At 52.1% G+C, this 23,520-nt stretch overlaps 1 protein-coding gene across 4 annotated transcripts in view; it reads right to left on the reverse strand.

The window, feature by feature from the left end:
- The window catches only part of LOC132209781 (interleukin-1 receptor accessory protein-like 1), a 79,043-nt gene that overhangs the window by 44,944 nt on the left and 10,579 nt on the right, over nucleotides 1-23,520 (reverse strand). Inside the window, exon 1 of one of the 4 annotated variants that reach the window (XM_059646869.1) lies at nucleotides 8,324-8,456. The exons of the other annotated variants lie outside the window; for them this stretch is intronic. Coding sequence (XP_059502852.1) covers nucleotides 8,324-8,357 — 34 coding nt within the window. The 5' untranslated portion in view covers nucleotides 8,358-8,456. Of the gene's footprint in view, nucleotides 1-8,323; nucleotides 8,457-23,520 lie in introns of those variants that run through there. 4 annotated transcript variants of the gene reach the window in all.

The raw sequence follows: 23,520 nt of genomic DNA on the forward strand, positions 1-23,520 counted from the left end.
CCGCCGCATTCTCGGAGGGTCAGTGCTGAGGGAGTGCTGCACTCTCGGAGGGTCAGTGCTGAGGGAGCGGGCACTGTCGGAGGGTCAGTGCTGAGGAAGTGCCGCACTGTCGGAGGGTCAGTACTGAGGGAGCGCCGCGCTGTCTGAGGGTCAGTACTGAGGGAGCACCAGACTGTCGGAGGGTCAGTACTGAGGGAGCAGGCACTGTCGGAGGGTCAGTGCTGAGGGAGCGCCGCACTGTCGGAGGGTCAGTGCTGAGGGAGTGGGCACTGTCGGAGGGTCAGTGCTGAGGGAGTGGTCACTGTCGGAGGGTCAGTGCTGAGGGAGCAGGCACTGTCGGAGGGTCAGTGCTTAGGGAGCGCCGTACTGTCGGAGGGTCAGTGCTGAGGGAGTGGCCACTGTCGGAGGGTCAGTGCTGAGGGAGCGCCGCACTGTCGGAGGGTCAGTGCTGAGGGAGCGGGCACTGTCGGAGGGTCAGTGCTGAGGGAGTGGGCACTGTTGGAGGGTCAGTGCTGAGGGAGCGCCGCACTGTCGGAGGGTCAGTGCTGAGGGAGTGGGCACTGTCGGAGGGTCAGTGCTGAGGGAGTGGGCACTGTTGGAGGGTCAGTGCTGAGGGAGCGCCGCACTGTCGGAAGGTCAGTGCTGAGGGAGTGGGCACTGTCGGAGGGTCAGTGCTGAGGGAGTGGGCACTGTTGGAGGGTCAGTGCTGAGGGAGCGCCGCACTGTCGGAGGGTCAGTGCTGAGGGAGTGGGCACTGTCGGAGGGTCAGTGCTGAGGGAGTGGGCACTGTCGGAGGGTCAGTGCTGAGGCAGTGCCGCACTGTTGGAGGGTCAGTGCTGAGGGAGCGGGCACTGTCGGAGGGTCAGTGCTGAGGGAGTGGGCACTGTCGGAGGGTCAGTGCTGAGGGAGCGGGCACTGTCGGAGGGTCAGTGCTGAGGCAGTGCCGCACTGTTGGAGGGTCAGTGCTGAGGGAGCGGGCACTGTCGGAAGGTCAGTGCTGAGGGAGTGGGCACTGTCGGAGGGTCAGTGCTGAGGGAGTGGGCACTGTTGGAGGGTCAGTGCTGAGGGAGCGCCGTACTGTCGGAGGGTCAGTGCTGAGGGAGTGGGCACTGTCGGAGGGTCAGTGCTGAGGGAGTGGGCACTGTCGGAGGGTCAGTGCTGAGGGAGCGCCGCACTGTCGGAGGGTCAGCGCTGAGGGAGCGCCGCACTGTCGGAGGGTCAGTGCTGAGGGAGCGCCGCACTGTCGGAGGGTCAGCGCTGAGGGAGTGGGCACTGTCGGAGGGTCAGTGCTGAGGGAGCAGGCACTATCAGAGGGTCAGTACTGAGGGAGCACCAGACTGTTGGAGGGTCAGTACTGAGGGAGCACCAGACTGTTGGAGGGTCAGTACTGAGAGAGCACCAGACTGTCGGACGGTCAGTACTGAGGGAGCACCAGACTGTCTGAGGGTCAGTACTGAGGGAGCACCAGACTGTCGGAGGGTCAGTACTGAGAGACCACCAGACTGTCGGAGGGTCAGTACTGAGGGAGCACCAGACTGTCGGAGGTTCAGTACTGAGGGAGCGCCGCCCTGTCGGAGGGTCAGTGCTGAGGGAGCGCCGCACTGTCGGAGGGTCAGTGCCGAGGGAGCACCGCACTGTCGGAGGGTCAGTACTGAGGGAGCACCAGACTGTCGGAGGGTCAGTACTGACGGAGCGCCGCCGTGTCGGAGGGTCAGTGCTGAGGGAGCACCGCACTGTCGGAGGGTCAGTGCCGAGGGAGCACCACACTCTCGGAGGGTCAGCGCTGAGGGAGGACCGCCCTGTCGGAGGGTCAGTGCTGAGGGAGCGCCGCACTGTCGGAGGGTCAGCGCTGAGGGAGTGGGCACTGTCGGAGGGTCAGTGCCGAGGGAGCACCGCACTGTCGGAGGGTCAGTACTGAGAGAGCACCAGACTGTCGGAGGGTCAGTACTGAGGGAGCACCAGACTGTCGGAGGGTCAGTACTGAGAGAGCACCAGACTGTCGGAGGGTCAGTACTGAGGGAGCACCAGACTGTCGGAGGGTCAGTACTGAGGGAGCGCCGCCCTGTCGGAGGGTCAGTGCTGAGGGAGCACTGCACTGTCAGAGGGTCAGTGCCGAGGGAGCACCGCACTGTCGGAGGGTCAGTACTGAGGGAGCACCAGACTGTCGGAGGGTCAGTACTGACGGAGCGCCGCCGTGTCGGAGGGTCAGTGCCGAGGGAGCACCGCACTCTCGGAGGGTCAGCGCTGAGGGAGCACCGCCCTGTCGGAGGGTCAGTGCTGAGGGAGCGCCGCACTGTTGGAGGGTCAGTGCTGAGGGAGCAGGCACTGTCGGAGGGTCAGTGCTGAGGGACCGCCGCATTCTCGGAGGGTCAGTGCTGAGGGAGTGCTGCACTCTCGGAGGGTCAGTGCTGAGGGAGCGGGCACTGTCGGAGGGTCAGTGCTGAGGAAGTGCCGCACTGTCGGAGGGTCAGTACTGAGGGAGCGCCGCGCTGTCTGAGGGTCAGTACTGAGGGAGCACCAGACTGTCGGAGGGTCAGTACTGAGGGAGCAGGCACTGTCGGAGGGTCAGTGCTGAGGGAGCGCCGCACTGTCGGAGGGTCAGTGCTGAGGGAGTGGGCACTGTCGGAGGGTCAGTGCTGAGGGAGTGGGCACTGTCGGAGGGTCAGTGCTGAGGGAGCAGGCACTGTCGGAGGGTCAGTGCTTAGGGAGCGCCGTACTGTCGGAGGGTCAGTGCTGAGGGAGTGGCCACTGTCGGAGGGTCAGTGCTGAGGGAGCGCCGCACTGTCGGAGGGTCAGTGCTGAGGGAGTGGGCACTGTCGGAGGGTCAGTGCTGAGGGAGTGGGCACTGTTGGAGGGTCAGTGCTGAGGGAGCGCCGCACTGTCGGAGGGTCAGTGCTGAGGGAGTGGGCACTGTCGGAGGGTCAGTGCTGAGGGAGTGGGCACTGTTGGAGGGTCAGTGCTGAGGGAGCGCCGCACTGTCGGAAGGTCAGTGCTGAGGGAGTGGGCACTGTCGGAGGGTCAGTGCTGAGGGAGCGCCGCACTGTCGGAAGGTCAGTGCTGAGGGAGTGGGCACTGTCGGAGGGTCAGTGCTGAGGGAGTGGGCACTGTTGGAGGGTCAGTGCTGAGGGAGCGCCGCACTGTCGGAGGGTCAGTGCTGAGGGAGTGGGCACTGTCGGAGGGTCAGTGCTGAGGGAGTGGGCACTGTCGGAGGGTCAGTGCTGAGGGAGTGCCGCACTGTCGGAGGGTCAGTGCTGAGGGAGCGGGCACTGTCGGAGGGTCAGTGCTGAGGGAGTGGGCACTGTCGGAGGGTCAGTGCTGAGGGAGTGGGCACTGTTGGAGGGTCAGTGCTGAGGGAGCGCTGCACTGTCGGAGGGTCAGTGCTGAGGGAGTGGGCACTGTCGGAGGGTCAGTGCTGAGGGAGTGGGCACTGTTGGAGGGTCAGTGCTGAGGGAGCGCCGCACTGTCGGAAGGTCAGTGCTGAGGGAGTGGGCACTGTCGGAGGGTCAGTGCTGAGGGAGTGGGCACTGTTGGAGGGTCAGTGCTGAGGGAGCGCCGCACTGTCGGAGGGTCAGTGCTGAGGGAGTGGGCACTGTCGGAGGGTCAGTGCTGAGGGAGTGGGCACTGTCGGAGGGTCAGTGCTGAGGCAGTGCCGCACTGTTGGAGGGTCAGTGCTGAGGGAGCGGGCACTGTCGGAGGGTCAGTGCTGAGGGAGTGGGCACTGTCGGAGGGTCAGTGCTGAGGGAGTGGGCACTGTTGGAGGGTCAGTGCTGAGGGTGCGCCGCACTGTCGGAGGGTCAGTGCTGAGGGAGTGGGCACTGTCGGAGGGTCAGTGCTGAGGGAGTGGGCACTGTTGGAGGGTCAGTGCTGAGGGAGCGCCGCACTGTCGGAAGGTCAGTGCTGAGGGAGTGGGCACTGTTGGAGGGTCAGTGCTGAGGGAGCGCCGCACTGTCGGAAGGTCAGTGCTGAGGGAGTGGGCACTGTCGGAGGGTCAGTGCTGAGGGAGTGGGCACTGTTGGAAGGTCAGTGCTGAGGGAGTGGGCACTGTCGGAGGGTCAGTGCTGAGGGAGTGGGCACTGTTGGAGGGTCAGTGCTGAGGGAGCGCCGTACTGTCGGAGGGTCAGTGCTGAGGGAGTGGGCACTGTCGGAGGGTCAGTGCTGAGGGAGTGGGCACTGTCGGAGGGTCAGTGCTGAGGGAGCGCCGCACTGTCGGAGGGTCAGCGCTGAGGGAGCGCCGCACTGTCGGAGGGTCAGTGCTGAGGGAGCGCCGCACTGTCGGAGGGTCAGCGCTGAGGGAGTGGGCACTGTCGGAGGGTCAGTGCTGAGGGAGCAGGCACTGTCGGAGGGTCAGTGCTGAGGGAGTGGGCACTGTCGGAGGGTCAGTGCTGAGGGAGCGCCGCACTGTCGGAGGGTCAGTGCTGAGGGAGCGCCGCACTGTCGGAGGGTCAGCGCTGAGGGAGTGGGCACTGTCGGAGGGTCAGTGCTGAGGGAGCAGGCACTGTCGGAGGGTCAGTGCAGAGGGAGTGGGCACTGTCGGAGGGTCAGTGCTGAGGGAGTGGGCACTGTCGGAGGGTCAGTGCTGAGGGAGTGCCACACTGTCGGAGTGTCAGTGATGAGGGAGTGGGCACTGTGGGAGGGTCAGTGCTGAGGGAGTGCCACACTGCCCCTTGATACTGCAGAAATTGAATCTTGCTGAAGTGAGAAGTATGTTATTGAAATGTTTCATTTTGCGCCCATCAATATAAATGAAAGAATATTAAGTATGAATCTTCACAGAACCATGGGAATTTTTACCGCAGATGAAGAAGGTACTGATTGTTTGGCAAATCAACCCTGATTGGTTGCTGTGTTGCCATACAGAAAGCGGTAGGGAATGGTTTCTCCAAGCTTTTGAACAGCCACAAAGGTGCAAAGTTGGAACATTTAGCTTCTGATTTTAGAGTCCCTGCATATGTATGAATGTTGTGTTTATTTTAATTTAAGGTATTTTTCTGATCAACTTGTTCAGAGATGTTATTACACACCTCTGGAGCAGGTGGGACTTGAACTTGGGGCTCTCGGTCCAGGGGTATGGTCACTCCCACTAAGGGCCTGAATGAAAGTTGTAAGCATAATGAGCTATGTGATAAGCTTGGCTGATCATCTTAAATTCTGAGGAAAGGTTACTCGACCCGAAACATTAATTCTGATTTTTACACAGGATCAAGGAAAACTCCAAGGCTTTTTACATGGATGTGCAGAACAAGAGAATGACCAGAGAAAGGGTAGGGCTGATCAAGGATTGTAGAGGGAATTTGTGCACAGAGCCTAAAGAGACGGGAGAGGTCCTAAATGAATACTTTTCTTCAGTATTCACAACTGAGAGGAACCTTGTTGTAGAGGACGATGTTGTGAAACAGGCTGATAGGCTACTAGAGGTCAATGTTAGTAAAGAAGATGTGCTAGGAATTCTGAGGAAGTTGAAGATAGATAAGTCCCCTGGGCCTGATGGGATTTATCCAAGGATTCTATGGGATGCAAGGAACAAAATTGCAGGGCCTTTGGCAATGATCTTCTTGTCGTCACTGTCCACCGCATAGTGCCAGAAGATTGGATGTGGTTTGCATGGATTTAAGTAAGGCGTTTGATAAGGTTCCCCATGGTAAGTTCATGCACAAGGTTAGGAGGCATGGGATACAGGGGAAATGTGGCAGATTGGATTCAGAATTGGCTGACCTTTAGAAGACAAAGGGTGGTAGTGGATGGAAAATACTCAACATGGTGCTCAGTTACGAGTGGTGTACCACAAGGATCTGTTCTGGGCCCTCTTCTATTTGTGATTTTTGTAAATGATTTGGATGGAGGGTGGATTAGCAAGTTCGCGGACAATATCAAGGTGGGTCACGTTGTGGACAATGCAGAGGGCTGTTCTAGGTTACAAAGGGACATTGATAGAATGCAGAGCTGGGCTGAGAAGTGGCAGATGGAGTTTAACCCTGAAGTGTGAGGTGATTCATTTAGGTAGGACAAAATTGAAAGCAGAATACAGGGTTAACGGAAGGATTCTTGGCAGTGTGGAGGAGCAGAGGGATCTTGGGGTTCATGTTCACAATTCCCTGTAAGCTGCCACCCAGGTGGATAGAGTTGTTAAGATGGCGTATGGTGTGTTAGTTTTCATTAATAGAGGGACTGAGTTCAAGAGCCGTGAAGTTATGCTCCAGCTATACAAAAGCCTGGTTCAGCTACATCTGGAGTATTGTGTCCAGTTCTGGTCGCCTCATTGCAGGAAAGATGTGGAAGCGTTGCAAAAGGTGCAGAGGAGATTTACCAGGATGTTGCCTGGAATGGAGGGAAGGTCTTACGAGGAAAGGTTGAGAGAGCTAGGGCTTTCGTCTTTAGAATAATGAAGGATGAGAGGTGACTTGATAGGGGTGTACAAAATGATCAGAGGTATAGATAGAGTAGACATCCAGAGACTTTTTCCTAGGGTGGAGGTAGCTGTTATGAGGAGGCATAGTTTTAAAGTGAATGGAGGTAGATATAGGGGAGACATCAGAGGTAGGTTCTTTACTCAGTAGGTGTGTGGAATGCATTGCCAGAGAGGGTAGTGGAGTCGGCCTCATTAGGGGCATTTAAGGGGCTATTAGATTGGCATATGGATGATAGTATAAGGTACGGGTGGGGGTTAGATAGACCTTAGGTTTTGGTTAAAAGTTCAGCGCAACATCGTTGGCTGAAGGGCCTGTACAGTGCTGTACTGTTCTATGTTCTATTTTTTCTTCACAGATGCTGCCAGACCTGCTGAGCTTTTCCAACAACTTTTGTTTTTGTTTTTGTTTTGCAGCTTCCACAGTTCTTTCAGTTTTTACTGGGATGATCCCTGGTAGGGAAGAATTGTCTCATGAGTAAAGGCTAAACAGTTTGGGACTCTACTCACTGGAGTTTAGAAGGATGAGAGATGATCTCATTGAGGCAATAGGATTCTTAAGGGGCTTGACACAGTAAGTACTGTGGGGATTCCCCTCATTGGAGAGCCTAGGACCAGAGTGCATAAGCTTAGAATAAGGGGACAGTAATTTAACACTGAGATGAGGAGGAATTTCTTCTCTCAGAGGGCTGTGAGTCTTTGGAACTCCTTGCCACAGAGAGCTGTGGGAGCAGAGTCATTGTGTATAATTAAGGATGAAGAAGATTCTTGATCAGTCGGGGAATCAAGGATTACAGGGAAAACGTAAGAAGGTCAACATGAGGAATGTCAGATCAGCCAGGATCCTATTGAATGGCAGAGTAGGTTTGAAGGGCTGAATGGCCTCCTCCTGATCCTGAGTGAAAGACAGAAAGCTTCAGCATCATCTGCGTTTTCAGTGAGGTTGGAGTTCTGTCCTATCAAAAATTTCTTCATAAAATGAAGCCCAGCAGTCGGAATTCACTGGCTGTTTAGGGCAGCGCATACAAATTCAGTAGTCACCTTTGAAAAGGGAATTTTCAGAAGGGGGTTGGAAGGAATCAGAATGAGGTCAACTGGATGCTCATCAGGAGATCCAGAGCAGACCTGACGGGCTGAATGAACTTCTGTGCTATATTAACAAGGAAGCTATTTGGTCCGTATTGAGAGAGCCTTCTAATTATTTCCACTCCCTGCAACAACCCTGCAATTATTTCCCTTTAAAATGTTAATGGGCTATTACATTAACCTGATAATAATTTCAAACAAATATCTCTCTAAATCTTTTTTTGCAAGTTCCTGTTGGATCTTCTTCCACCACCGTTTTAGGCAGTGCATTCTCAGGTCTCCATGTGGAGAAAGTTTCTTTTCTTTGCTTTACTCATTCATGGGATGAGGGCTTCACTGGCTAGGCTGGATTTATTGCCCATCCCTAATTGCCCAGAGGGCAGTTCAGAATCAACCACATTGCTGTGGGTCTGAAGTCACATGTAGATCAGACCGGGTAAAGATGGCAGTTTCCCTCCCTAAAGGACATTAGTGAACAGGATGGGCTTTACTAACAATCAACAATGGATTCACAGACCTATTAGATTCTTAATTCCAGATATTTATTGAATTCAAATTCCACATTTGCTGTGGTGGGATTTGAACCCAGGTCCCTGGATTAACAGTCCAAACAATAACCACCTCCCCTGAAAGATTTCTGCTCAAGTTACCCGCCCACCTGTTACGGAAGCAGCTTGTAATATTTACGCTTTCAAAACACTTCCTAATTTGAACATTTTTAACAGTGTAGTAGTAGTAGTAATTACTCTGATGTTAATTTATAAATGTTACTCCATATTACTGCCTGCATTTTTCTATCATTTTTATCTCAAAGACAGAAATTTAAATTCTCACCAGTCTGCCGATTCCTGAAGGTTTTGATTGTCATTTGTGGTTTGATTGCAGCCGATCTCAGTTGGAGAGTTTGCCCTGCTGATGTTGGAGCTATTATAGAATGTTTGAGTGACGTGTTTATATCTTAATAAAACCACTTCCCCATATACGTGAAGCCACATGACTTCCTGCATTGGTTTATTTTCTTTTCCCTCACTGCTTGGAACAAAGTTGTGCACGGTAGTTGATTGGCCGTGCTAAATTGCCCATAATTGTACTCATTAGAATTTAGAAGCTTGAGGGGAGATCCAATAGAAATTTACAAGATAATGTATGGCTTAGAAAAGGTGGACGCGTTAGGTGGGGAGACTAGGACCCGTGGGCACAGCCTTAGAATTAGAGGGGGTAAATTTAAAACAGAAATGAGGAGACATTTCTTCAGCCAGAGACTGGTGGGCCTGTGGAATTCATTGCCACGGAGCGCAGTGGAGCCTGGGATGTTAAATGTCTTCAAGGCGGAGATTGATAAATTCTTGATCTCACAAGGAATCAAGGGCTACGGGGAGAGTGCAGGGAAGTGGAGTTGAAATGCCCATCAGCCATGATTAAATGGCAAAGTGACTCAATGGGCTGAATGGTCTTACTTCCACTCCTATGTCTTATGGTCTTATAATGTCCAAGGATGTGCAGGCCAGGTGAATTAACCATGGGAAATACAGGGATAGGTTGGGTCTGCGTGTGGGATGCTGTTTGGAGGGTCAGTATAAACTTGAAGGGCTGATTGGCCTGCTCCTCCACTATAGGGGCTCTATGATTCTATGTGAGTTATTCATTGGGAGGGCTGTGGGTGTTGCTTTGTCGACAGTAATTGTCTCAATCAATGATACAGTTCTGAACCTGGATTTTGATCCCATTTCCCATTTTATGGGTAGCAATGTCAAATACAATGGGGCATAGGTTTAAGGTGAGAGGGGAAAAGTTTAACAGATATACACAAGGCAAAGTTTTCTTTACACGAAGGGTGGTAGTCGCCTGGAACACGCTGCGGGGGGAGGTGATAGAAGCAGTTACAATAGCAATGTTTAAGAGGCATTTAGACAGACACATGAACAGGCAGGGAATGAAGGAATATGGACCTTGAGGTTGTTGACTTGCTCGCTGAGCTGGTTTGTTCTCCCTCATGAACATGAGCAAGCCAGCTCGGCAAACAAGTCAACAACCTCACCCACAACAGAACTTTGCCAAAACTTTGAATGTAGACCATGTGCAAACAGATGGGATTAGTTCAGAATGGCATCATGGTTGGCACAGACATGCTGGGCCAAAGGGCCTGTTGCTGTGCTATAATTATGAGAATATTCCAAAGCTTGGGAGCCAGGTAACTGAAGAAACATCTGTCCATGGAGGAATAAATAAAATCTAGGAATGTTCAAGAAGCCACAATTAGAGGAAAGCAGAGATCATAGAGGACAAGGCTATGGAAGGATTTCAGAACAAGGATGAGAACTGTAAAACTGAGGACAGATGGTATCTGTTGGGAAAAATACACACTTTGCTAGATGCTTTAAAATTAGTGTGGTGAAGAAAATTAAGGCTTTGACAGGCAAGTTATGCAATCCTAGAACTGGACTAACAGTCAGGAGGTTAATTTTATCTTGTGTTGTTGTTTTGGTGAGTGGGTCAAATGTCTCTCAGTGAAAGTTCAGCACTCATATTGTGTAGTTTCACCATAAACCATTGACAGAAAATTATCTGGGTTTCGGGGAAAGCAGATATCTGCTGCTTACAACAAGTGATGGGGAAACCTCTCAGTCATTATGATTCTCTGGAGCTCATTCTGATCTGTTTCATGTAGAATTCAAGGCCCAAAGCTCCCAAATTGTTCCAAGAACAAAGAACATTGCAGCACAGGAACAGGCCCTCGAAGCCTGCGCTGATCCAGATCCTCTATCTAAACCTGTCACCTATTTTCCAAGGATCTGTATCCCTCTGCTCCCTGCCCATTCATGTATCTGTCTAGATACATATTAAATTACACTAGCATGCCCACCTCTACCACCTCCGCTGGCAATGCGTTCCAGGCACCCACCACCCTCTTGTAAAGAACTTTCCATGTGTATCTCCCTTAAACTTTTCCCCTGTCACCTTGAAATCATGACCCCTAGTAACTGAGTCCCCCACTCTGGGAAAAAGCTTCTTGCTATCCACCCTGTCTATACCTCTCATGATTTTGTAGACCTCAATCAGGTCCCCCCTCAACCTCCGTCTTTCTAATGTAAATAATCCCAATCTACTCAACTTCTCCTCATAGCTAGTGCCCTCCAAAGCAGGCAACATCCTGGTGAGAGATAATGGGAACTGCAGATGCTGGAGAATTCCAAGATAATAAAATGTGAGGCTGGATGAACACAGCAGGCCAAGCAGCATCTCAGGAGCACAAAAGCTGACGTTTCGGGCCTAGACCCTTCATCAGAGAGCCAGCTTTTGTGCTCCTGAGATGCTGCTTGGTCTGCTGTGTTCATCCAGCCTCACATTTTATTATCTAACATCCTGGTGAACCTCCTCTGCACTCCTCTCCGAAGCAGCACATTCTTTTGGTAATGTGGTGACCAGAACCGCACGCAGTATTCCAAATGTGGTCGAACCAAAGTCTTATACAACTGCAACATGACCTGCCAACTCTTGTACTCAATACCCCGTCCAATGAATGAAAGCATGCCATATGCCTTCTTGACCACCCTATCGACCGGCATTGCCATCTTCAGTGTACAATGGACCTGAACACCCAGATCTCTCTGTGTGTCAGTTTTCCCCAGGGCTTTTCCATTTACCATATAGTTCGCTCTTGAATTGGATCTTCCAAAATGCATCACCTCGCACCTGGATTGAACTCCATCTGCCATTTCTTTGTCCAACTCTCCAGTCTATCTATATTCTGCTGCATTCTCCGACAGTTCCCTTCACTATCTGCTTCTCCACCAATCTTAGTGTCATCTGCAAATTTGTAATCAGACCTTCCTCCAGATCATTTTTGTATATCACAAGCAACCGTGGTCCCTGTCCACTCCGAATGTTCACTGACCTAATTGATTCCCAATGCTTCACCAAATTAGTTTTGAAAATCTCATCCTTGTTTTCAAATCATTCCATAGCCTCACCAATGTCTCACTAATCTTCCCTTCCAGTACCACAGTATTCTCCAAATTCTGTTGCAATATAAAATTTAATTTGAGAGTCTATCCTGTGATGTTGTACTGTGATAAATGTGTGATATAAATCCCAGGGCATTAATGGATGTTGGTGACTGGGGACTACTGAGGAACATGACCCTGGGTGGCTGAAATGAGAAGACTCTGATGAAGGGTCAAGGCCCGAAACGTCAGCTTTTGTGCTCCTGAGATGCTGCTTGGCCTGCTGTGTTCATCCAGCCTCACATTTTATTATCTTGGATTCTCCAGCGTCTGCAGTTCCCGTTATCACAGACTTCATAGATCAGTTGTGTTTTCTATCTCTTTGACATGTGGCGACATAGATGCCCCAGTAACAGGAATTAAATGAATTAATTACAAAGGTAGTACAGATGAGGGCGCTAGAGGGACCTTAACTCTGTACAGTGTCTAATGCAGTGTTGAAGCTGTCCGGGGAGCATTTACTGGACAAGAGTGTTGAAGAAGGTTTACTCAGTATTTAACCCCATAGAACACAAAACATTACAGCGCCGTGCAGGCCCTTCGGCCCTTGATGTTGCGCCAACCTGTGAAACTAAACTGAAGCCCATCTAACCTACACTATTCCATTGTCATCCAATGTTTACCAATGGTCATTTAAATGCCCTTAAAGTTGGCGAGTCTACTACTTGCAGGCAGGGCACTCCATGTTGTACCTGTCCCGGGTGTGTTATGGGGACAGTGTAGAGGAAGGTTACTCTGTCACCCCATGCAATACCTGTCCTTGGAGAGCTTGATTGGGACAGCATAGAGGACCTTTACTCTATTTCTGACCCTAAACTGTCCCTGTCTTGGGAGCATTTGATGGAGCAATGTGGAGGGAACTTTAAGTTCAATTTTGAAGGGTGGACAGAATTTTGTTTTCAGTTTAAAACAGTAGTGGAAGCTTTATGCCGTATCTAACACTGTGCTGTACCTGCCCTTGTTTCAAGCAATATGTGGAGGAGTTTTAATATTAGTTTGAAATACTCGGGGAGATTTAATCTATATCTCAGCCTGTGTTGTGCCTCTCCTGGGATTGTTTGATGGGGATGGTGTTACTTTCAGTTTAAAAGAAGAGAAACTTTCAGTTTCACTTTCAAAGAGCAAAGAGGGCTTTACTTTCAGTTAAATGAGTGGAGGCACCTCTACTCCATATCTAACACCATGCTGCCACTGTTCTGGGAATGTTTGATGGGAGCAGAGAGAACTGTTCTCCTTTACTAAAAGCATTGTGGGTCAATTCACAACATGTGGACTGCCGTGGTTCAAAAAGGCAGCTCACCCCCACCTTCTCAAGAGCAATTAGGGATGGGCAATAAATGCTGGGCCCAGCAAGTGACACTCACATCTCTTGAGTGAGTTTCTGAAAATTGATTTGTCAAAAGGATATTAACAAATTCTGTTGACTCCTACTGTAAAGGAAATGTCAGCTTTTGTAATACCAGTTGGGTTTTATCAACACAAAGTCAAGTCAGGTAGAGTGATAAATACGTGAACAATTTATCAGTGATTACCCATGTCATTGAAGGATGGTGCGGTTGTGTTGGATATTTAGGTAATGGGTGCTATTCATCCAAACAGGGAGAAGAACAATATTTGATCAAATGATTTACAACTAATACAGTCAATGCAAAAATGGCTAGAGTCACACCATGGAACAAGACCGAGTCACAATGAGAGGAACAAAAATAAAGGTCATCTATGGTTTTGCCAGAGAGAGAGTGCCACCCCTAGGACAAAAACACATAGTTTTGCCAGAGAGAGAGTGCCACCCCTAGGACAAAAACACATGGTTTTGCCAGAGAGAGAGTGCCACCCCTAGGACAAAAACACATGGTTTTGCCAGAGAGAGAGAGCCACCCCTAGGACAAAAACACATGGTTTTGCCAGAGAGAGAGTGCCACCCCTAGGACAAAAACACATAGTTTTGCCAGAGAGAGAGAGCCACCCCTAGGACAAAAACACATGGTTTTGCCAGAGAGAGAGAGCCACCCCTAGGACAAAAACACATGGTTTTGCCAGAGAGAGAGAGCCACCCCTAGGACAAAAACACATGGTTTTGCCAGAGAGAGAGTGCCACCCCTAGGACAAAAACACATAGTTTTGCCAGAGAGAGAGTGCCACCCCTAGGACAAAAACACATAGTTTTGCCAGAGAGAGAGAGCCACCCCTAGGACAAAAACACATAGTTTTGCCAGAGAGAGAGAGCCACCCCTAGGACAAAAACACATAGTTTTGTGATATATCAGTGTGAATGGATGTCATCAGAAGTTCATTCCAAATTTCAACATTGGAGTGCCAACTTTGAAAATTTTGTGAAAGAACAGCAAGAAATATGAGGGTACAAAAGAATGTCAGAGAGGCTGTGACAATTTCAAAGCCTCAGCACTGACCCTCCGACAGTGCGGCACTCCCTCAGCACTGACCCTCCGACAGTGCGGCACTCCCTCAGCACTGACCCTCCGACAGTGCGGCACTCCCTCAGCACTGACCCTCCGACAGTGCGGCGCTCACTCAGCACTGACCCTCCGACAGTGCTGCGCTCCCTCAGCACTGACCCTCCGACAGTGCGGCGCTCCCTCAGCACTGACCCTCCGACAGTGCGGCACTCCCTCAGCACTGACCCTCCGACAGTGCTGCGCTCCCTCAGCGCTGATCCTCCGACAGTGCCCACTCCCTCAGCACTGACCCTCCGACAGTGCGGCGCTCCCTCAGCACTGACCCTCCGACAGTGCGGCGCTCCTTCGACACTGACACTCCAACAACGTGGCGTTCCCTTGGCACTGACCCTCCGACAGTGCGGCACTCCACAGCATTGACCCTCTGACAGTGCAGCGTTCCCTCAGCACTGACCCTCCGACAGTGCGGTGTTCCCTCAGCACTGACCCTCCGACAGTGCGGTGTTCCCTCAGCACTGACCCTCCCACAGTGCGGCACTTCCTCAGCACTGACCCTCCGACAGTGCGGCGTTCCCTCAGCACTGACCCTCCGACAGTGCGGTGTTCCCTCAGCACTGACCCTCCGACAGTGCGGCGTTCCCTCAGCACTGACCCTCCGACAGTGTGGCGTTTCCTCAGCACTGACCCTCTGACAATGCTCCCTCAGCATTGACCCTCCGACAGTGTGTCACTCCCTCAACACTGACCCTCCGACAGTGCGGCACTCCCTCAGCACTGACCCTCCGACAGTGTGGCACTCCCTCAGCACTGACCCTCTGACAGTGCCCACTCCCTCAGCACTGACCCTCCGACAGTGCAGCACTCCCTCAGCACTGACCCTTCAATGAAGGTTCCCCAACTGAAGCATCAGCTTTCCTGCTCCTCTGATGCTGCCTGGCCCGGTGTGTTCATCCAGCTCCAGACTGTGTTACCTCTTAGTGCTACACTGTCAGACGGTCAGCACTAAAGGTGTGCCACACTGTTGAAGGATCAGTACTGAGGGAGCGCCGCACTGTTGGACGGTCACCGCTGAGTGAGCGAAGTACTGTCGGACAGCTTGTGCTGAGGGAGTGCCGCGCTGTTGGAGGGTCAGTGCTGAGGGAGCGCCGCATGGTCGGAGGGTCAGTGCTGAGGGAGCGCCGCGCTGTCAGAGGGTCAGTGCTGAGGGCGTGGGCACTGTCGGAGGGTCAGTGCTGAGGGAGTGGGCACTGTCGGAGGGTCAGTGCTGAGGGAGCGCCACACTGTCGGAGGGTCAGTGCTGAGGGAGTGGCACTAAGAGTTAGCATGGTCTTCTTTTGTTAAGTTTCAGCTGTCCAATTTCAACTCATGACCTTCTGACTCATGGATGTGTGCTGGTTAGCAATGTCTGGATTGCATTACAAAGTTGCGTAGTAAGACAGTGAGTGATGTAAATCTTGACTGGGCCTGGGTTTAGTTGAGATCATTGTGGTTAAATTGCATCAGGTAATTTGGCAATGTCAGTGTTGAGTCGGTTAGCCTTCCAGTGATTTTCAGTTCTTGTCCAGATCACCAATTATTCAAAATAATTATTCCTCATTGAGGATGTTATGATGTTTCCAATTTTGGATATTAAAAGCAAAGCACTTTGCAATAATAGTGACTCGTAGTGTGATTATGAGAATAGATTTCAGTGCCGTAGACACTGAGCGGGTCTTCCCCCATGGGGAGACAAGAACTAAGGACCATAGATACATGATAGTTGATGATAAATCCAGTTGGGGAATTCAGGAGAAATTTCTTTACCAAGTAAACAGTAAGAATACCTGTAAGGTATTTTGTAGATGACGTTCATTTTGCTTGTAGTCTGTATAGGGTCTTTTAAGTTCATTAGCTGTAAAAGACCCCATACAGACAACAAGCAAAATGAATGTCATCTACAAAATACCTTGCAAGAACTGTGACAAACACTACATTGGACAAACTGGCAGAAAGCTAGCCACTAGGATACATGAACATCAACTAGCCACAAAAAGACATGACCCACTATCACTAGTATCCTTACATGCAGATGAGGAAGGACACCACTTTGATTGGGACAACACATACATCCTAGGACAAGCCAAACAGAGACACGCACGAGAATTCCTAGAAGCATGGCATTCCAACCGGAATTCCATCATCAAACACATTGATTTGGAGCCCATCTACCATTCTCTGAGAAAAAGAACAGGAAATGACATCAACACAGGAAATGACATCACCAACCCAAGGAAACCTAAACAGATAAATAGAAAGCAGGACATAACACCAGCGCTTTGTCGGAGGCTCACTGTTGATGTTACCTAGAAAGGTGACTGATTATCTGGGAACGAACCTTCCAGCTCAGTGAGCCAGCTTACATCCGGAACAAAATAAAGACCCACTCTTTTGTGGACCAAGAGGAGGAGAGCGTGACTGAGTTGGAGGTGGAAGGAAGACGTCGGGTTGGCTGTGCATCCTTGCAACCAGTGGGTCTTAATGCTGGCTTCGGCCTAATGCTGGTTCAGGGGAGCAGCCAACCTGCAACGATGGCTGCGGCGAGCGCTCGTTCCCCGGGTCAGGGGTCCGGAACACCATCCGTGTTTCCGTGATGAAGGTGCACCTGTGGACTGCACCTTCTTCGTGAAGAGGGTCCTGTTAGACTGTTGTGGGTTCACTGCTGTGGACATTTACTGCCTGCAGGATTTCCCCGGAGGAGGTTTTTACGATGTGACCTTCAGGACTGCCAAGCTTTGCGAGCGCTTCCTGGAGGTTTTCAAGGAGAAAGGTGGTGAGGGCCCCCTCTCTGAACTGACCGCTGTCCCACTGTTCGTGATGCCAGCGCAGAGGAGCCGTATGGTCACTGTACACATGTACAACCCGCATGTGCCAGCAGTTGATGTCCTAACCTTCCTCAGAAGGTACGTGAAGGTGGAAGGGGACCTAACCAACATTATGGACCCCTTTGGGATCTGGACCAGTAAGAGGCAAGTCAGGGTGATGCTGAGGACGGGCGCGGATGGGAACATCGTACACCCACCGTCCAGCTTCGCGATCGGCGGGAGCAAGGGCTACCTGACCTACACAGGGCAACCTAAAGTCTGCCATGCCTGTGGTAGGTCAGGTCACGTGGCGGCCGACTGCAAAGCCACCATCTGCAGGAACTGCAGGGAGGAGGGACACCTTGCAAAGGATTGCCCACAAGAAAAAAGCTGCAACCTTTGTGGGGAAGCGGGCCACTTCTATATGGCATGCCCGCAGTGGGGGAGCACCTACGCCCAGGTCGCCGGCAGGGGCAATGCAGGGCCAGCCCCCCTGGAAGAGAGGAAGGCACCAGGCCCCTGCAAGGACCCCACTAATGTGCAGGAGGGCCCAGCCCCACAGGATGGACCCGAGGCCAGCAAAGCGCCCCTGCAGGCTCCGCTCCCCCCCAACAACCCGGAGTCGATGGAGGAGGCGACAGGTGACCCAGGGGAGTGGATGACGGTCCAGAAAGCGAGGAGGAAGACGCGCCAGCGGGCCCCAGCACCGCAATCATCAGGCGGGAAGAGGCAGCTACGGGGGGCTATAAGAGCTCCTCCGACGAGGGAGATTCGGAAGAGGCCTGCCCAAAGCAGAAGCTAAAGATCCCAAGGGAGAAGGAAAGCAGCACCCCGCTTCCAGGTGACGGGAGGCATCCTGAGGCTCCCTCTGACACCCAGCCAGGTGCCACTGGGGCCCTGGAGGCCCCCCCGGAACCTTCAGGCGGGAAGAAGGAAACAGCGTGTCCCCAGCCTGACCCAGAACCGGACTCTCCTGCCTCCGTACCCCCGATGGGGGATGCCACCCGGAAGGCAACACGGACGGTTTCCTGAGCCCGTAGAGCATCCAGCAGTTAGCCCAGGCAATGGGCGTGAAGGGACAGATGGAGGGGCTGGACCTTGGGCTTGGGGAGGGTACTGCAGTCACTGCCCACAATGGAGGTACGAGTTGAGAGCGTTAATGTGCGCAGCGTCAAGTCCACCGCAAGATGTGTCCACGTTGGCCTACCTGACCAACATCAAGGCGGACCTCCTGTTTCTGCAGAACTGCGGGATACCGCACCTCAGCAGGTACGGGAAGTGGTCCAGCGCCTCGACCTGTGGGCCTTTGATCTGGTCGGGGGGTAATGACAGTTGCTCCTTGGGCCTGGCTATTCTGCTGCAGGGGCGCAACTTCATCTCTCAAGTTCAGGCGGTGGTGGGGGGCCGCCTCCTAGTGGCTGATGTCACCTACAGGAATGCTCCCCTGAGGCTGATCAACGTGTACGCCCCAGCAGTACGGAGTGAGCGGTTGGCCGTCCTGCAGCGGCTTCCACCCCTGCTGGCTACGTCCAGGCCGGTCATCCTAGGCGGAGACTTCAACTGCATCATCGATGCAGGTGGAAGATCCGGCATGGGGACAGCGGGTGGGGCGAGTCAACTGGACGTCACGTCCAGATTCCTGATGGGCACGGTGAAGGACGCCAAGCTGCTTGACGTCTTCAGCGCCCCTGCAGACGGAGCGCAGCGGAGATACACCTGGTCGCGGCCAGATGGGTCTATCCGCTCAAGGATAGACTTCCTGTTTGTGTCACGGGCGTTCTCGGTCAGGTCCACCGGCGTCGAGCCGGTGTTATTCTCTGACCACTGCCTCCTGCTGGCCGACTGTCATTTACAGGACAACCAGCCGGCTGGCAAGGGGACATGGAAGCTCAACACGGCTCTGTTGACCCCAGAGAACGTCGAGGAGCTTAAGAGGGAATACGCCGGTTGGAGAACCGTGAAACCCCTCTTTGAGACTCCGGGCGACTGGTGGGAGACAGTGAAGGAGAACATCAAGAGGTTCTTTGTCCTCAAGGGTGTTCGGAAGGCAAGAGAGAGGCGGGGAAAGCTGTCGCGACTCCAGAAAAGGATGCAGAACCTGCTCCTTCTGCAGTCGATGGGGTTAGATGTCACGGAGGACCTCCACAAGGTGAGGGGCCAGCAAGCCTCTCTCTTCACCGAGGAGGCCTCCAGGATAATCTTCCAGTCTGGGGTCCGCTCCGTGGAACAGGACGAGATGTGCTCGCGTTTCTTCTTTCAGAAGGTGCACAAAGAGAGCTCTGTGCTTAGCCGGCTGAAGGAGGACGATGGCTCGGTGATGTCGTCTTGGCCCGACATTTTGAGGATCAGCAGATCCTTCTATGCCGGACTGTACGACACGAAGCCTACGGACAGCACGGCCTCCGAGCCGTTCCTGTCGTCTATCACAGAGGTCTTGGACGACGGCACGAGGGAGTGGCTGGACCGGCCGATATCCCTGGATGAGCGGACCAGAGCCCTCAAGTCGTTTGAGAGGAATAAGACTCCCGGGAGCGACGGCTTACCAGTCGAGCTGTATTCCGTTCTGTGGGACCTGGTCGGCCAGGACCTGCTGGAGGTGTACGATAGCGCGCTTTGGGCAGGGGAAATGTGCAAGTCCATGAGGAAGGGCATCATCAACCTCATTTACAAGAGGAAGGGGGAGAGGGAAGAAATTAAGAATTGGCGTCCCATTTCACTATTGAACGTGGACTACAAAATCCTGGCCAAGGTCATAGCCAACCGGGTCAGGTCTGTCCTGGAGTCGGTGATTCACCCTGACCAAACCTGTGCTGTGCCGGGCAGGAAGATCGCTGAGAGCCTCGCGCTCATCAGGGATACGATCGCCTACGTGCAGGACAGGCGGGTGGACACCTGCCTCGTCAGCCTGGACCAGGAGAAGGCCTTCGACAGGGTCTCTCATGCTTATATGAGGGACGTCCTCTCCAAATTGGGGCTCGGGGAGGGCATCCGCAATTGGATCTGGCTGCTCTACACCAACATCGTTAGCGCAGTCTCGATCAACGGGTGGGAATCGGAAAGTTTTCCCGTCAGATCTGGAGTCAGGCAGGGCTGCCTGCTCTCTCCTGCCTTGTTCGTGTGCTGTGTGGAGCCCTTCGCCGCCTCCATCAGGAAGGACGTGAGCCTGAAGGGCGTGACTATCCCAGGCAGCGGAGGCCTTCAGGTCAAGACCTCCCTGTACATGGACGATGTCGCCGTCTTCTGCACCAGTCGTTGGTCGGTGAGTAGGCTGTTGGACATCTGCGGCCAGTTTGAACTGGCCTCAGGTGCTAAAGTCAATAGAGGTAAGAGCGAGGTCATGTTCTTCGGGAACTGGGACAACCGCTCCTTCATCCCCTTCACCGTCAGGACAGACTACCTGAAGGTGCTGGGTGTTTGGTTCGGTGGAGCTGGGGTGTGCACTAAGACTTGGGAGGAGCGTTTCACCAAACTGAAGCAGAAGCTGAGCAGGTGGATGCTCCAGTCCCTCTCCATCGCGGGTAAGAACCTGGTTGTCAGGTGCGAGGGGCTTTCGGTACTGTTGTATGTGGCGCAGGCCTGGCCTCTTCCCTGGACCTGCGCTGCTGTGGTCATCTGGGCCATCTTCCACTTCATTTTGGGGGTAGAGGATGGACCAGGTCCGCAGGGACACCATGTACAAAGACCTGGAAAATGGGGGAAAAGACGTACCGAACGCCACCCTCGCCCTGATGGCTACCTTTCTGTGTGGTTGCATCAAGCTGTGAGTAGATCCTCAGTACGCAAACACCAAGTGTCACTACTTACTGAGGTTCTACCTGTCCCCGGTGTTGTGAAGGATGGGCCTGGCCTCGTTGCCGCGGAACGCTCCGAGTAGTTGGACCGTCCCGTACCACCTGTCCTTCGTGGAGAAATTTTTGAAAGGAAACACCTTTGACCACAAGGCCGTCAGGCAGTGGTCAGTACCTAGTATCCTCAGGACCCTTCGTGAAAAGGAGAGCGTGGATCCCATCATGTGGTTCCCCACACACACTGCCAAAGTCATTTGGCAGAATGCCTCATCGCCAGAACTTTCAAGCAAGCACAAGGACATTGCTTGGCTGGCGGTGAGAGGGGCTCTTCCAATGATGTCCTTTATGCATGCCCGGAATCTCTGTGCCACTGCACGCTGCCCTCGAGGCGGCTGCGGTGGGGGATGAGACTGTCGATCACCTCCTTCTGGAGTGTGCCTATGTGCAGGAGGTCTGGAGGGGGATGCAGTGGTATTTGTCGAGGTTCGTCCCGAGCAGCTCCGTGCTCTACGGGCTGTTTCCCGGGACGCACACCAAAACCAACATCAACTGCACCTGGAGGACCATCAATGTGGTGAAAGATGCTAGCGAGTTTTGAGAAGATTTGTAGCTCAGGTTGAGGTTCTGGATGTGAGTTTGCTCGCTGAGCTGGAAGGTTAGTTTTCAGAAGTTTCATCACCATTCTAGGTAACATCAACAGTGAGCCTCTGACGAAGCGCTGGTGTTATGTCCCGCTTTCTATTTATCTGGTTAGGTTTCCTTGTGATGTCATTTCCTGCGTTGGTGATGTCATTTCCTGTTCGTTTTCTCAGGGGATGGTAAATTGGCTCCAAATCAATGTGTTTGTTGATGGACATGACCCACTATCACTCGTATCCTTACATACAGATGAGGAAGGACACCACTTTGATTGGGACAACACATCCATCCTCGGACAACCCAAACAGAGACACGCACGAGAATTCCTAGAAGCATGGCATTCCAACCGGAACTCCATCAACAAGCACATTGATTTGGAGCCCACCTACCATCCTCTGAGAAAAAGAACAGGAAATTACATCACCAACCCAAGGAAACCTAACCAGATAAATAGAAAGCGGGACATAACACCAGCGCTTCGTCGGAGGCTCACTGATGATGTTACCTAGAATGGTGATGAAACGTCTGAAAACTAACCTTCCAGCTCAGTGAGCAAACTCACATCCAGGTGAAAGATGCTCTTTGGTCTGCCCGCAACTTGCTGGTCTGCCAGCTGAAAGAACTGACCCTGACCGAGTGTTGCAGACTGGCGCACTCCAAGGTCCAGGACTACGTGCTGAGGGACGCGCTAAAGCTTGGGGCAGCCGCCGCCAAGGCGCGGTGGGGAAAGACCACCATATGAAACACCTCGTCCAGAATAGAAACAAGGGCCCTATCTGGTAACTGAGTCCAGCTGGTGCCTTTCCTAACTGGTCAGGGGGCCAATGGGGACTGTGTGGGGAGACGACTGCTGGGGTATTTTCTTTGCTTTGTTTTTTTTTTGTTTTTCTTTCTTTTAGTTGGTGTATGTACCCCCTGGGTAACCCGGAGCAGCTTGCATGACTGGGTAGGTGTATAAATGTTTTACTTTTTGTACATGCTATGAATAAAGCATATTTTTTCAAATAAATAAAAGTGACAAAACGTCTGAAAACTAACCTTCCAGCTCAGCGAGCAAACTCACATCCAGAAACTGAAACTAAGTGCCCAGGTGCAGCAGGCAGTGAGGAAGGCAAACAGAACGTTGGCCTTCATAGAGGATTCGTGGAGAGGAACAGAGAATGTTGCTGCAATTATACAGGGAGTCAGTGAGGCCACACCTGGAGTACTGTGTGCTGTTTTGTTCACCTTACCTGAGGAAGGATGTTCTTGCTGTAGAGGGAATGCAGCAAAGGTTTGCCAAGATGGCAGGACTGATGCACAAGGAGAGATTGAATTAATTAGGATTGTATTCACTCAAGTTTAGAAGGATCAAGGGGGATATCTCAGAAATCTATAAAGTTCTAATGGGACTAGACAGGGTAGATGCAGGAAGGATGTTCCCAATAGTGGGGAATTCCAGAGCCAGGGGTCTTAGTTTAAGGATACAGGTAGCTCACATGGGACTGGCCTGAAGAGAAATTTCTTCTTCCAGCGAGTAATGGACCTGTGGAGTTCACTTCCACAGAAAGTGTTTGAGGTAAATATTGTGTTTTCAAGAAGGAGGTGAACAGTCAAGAAGGCACAATGATGCCTCTTCTTCCTCAGGAAGCTAAGGAAGTATGGCATGTCCATAAGGACTCTCACCAAGTTTTACAGAAGCACCATCTGAGCGTCACATCTTGGAATGGCTCTGTGAACACAGCCTGGACCATCACATAAGCCAACCTCCCATTATTTGACCCCATATATACATCTTGCTGTCTCAGAAAGGCTGCCAACATTATCCCAACCCACCCTTTTCTCTTCCAACCTTTCTGTCAGGCAGAAGTTATAAAAGCTTAAACAAATGTACCAACAGGTTCAAGAACAGCTTCTTCTCTGCTGTTATCAGACTTATGAATGTACCTCTCAAATTTCAAAACTAATGTTGATCTTGCTTTTCATGCACTTTTTTCGCTGCTGTAACTTTGTATTCCTCACTCTGTTTTGTTACTCTACAATCTTTGAATGCTATGATCTGCCTGCACTGTATACAACACAGAACTTTTCACTGTACTTAGGTATATGCCAAAATTCATGGGTACAGTTTTAAGGTGAGAGGGGAAAGATTTAAAAGGGACTTAAGGGACAACCGTTTCATGCAGAGGGTGGTATGTATGTGGAATAAGCCTCCACAGGAGGTGGAGGAGGCTGGTACAATTACAACATTTAAAAGGCATCTGCATTGGTTCATGAATAGGAAGAGTTTAGAGGATATGGGCCAGAAGCTAGCAAAGGGAATAGATTAATTTAGGATATCTGGTCAGCATGGACAGGTTGGAC

This window comes from Stegostoma tigrinum, chromosome 6 (assembly GCF_030684315.1).
Source record: "Stegostoma tigrinum isolate sSteTig4 chromosome 6, sSteTig4.hap1, whole genome shotgun sequence".
In the NCBI taxonomy this organism is placed as follows: Eukaryota; Metazoa; Chordata; class Chondrichthyes; order Orectolobiformes; family Stegostomatidae; genus Stegostoma; species Stegostoma tigrinum.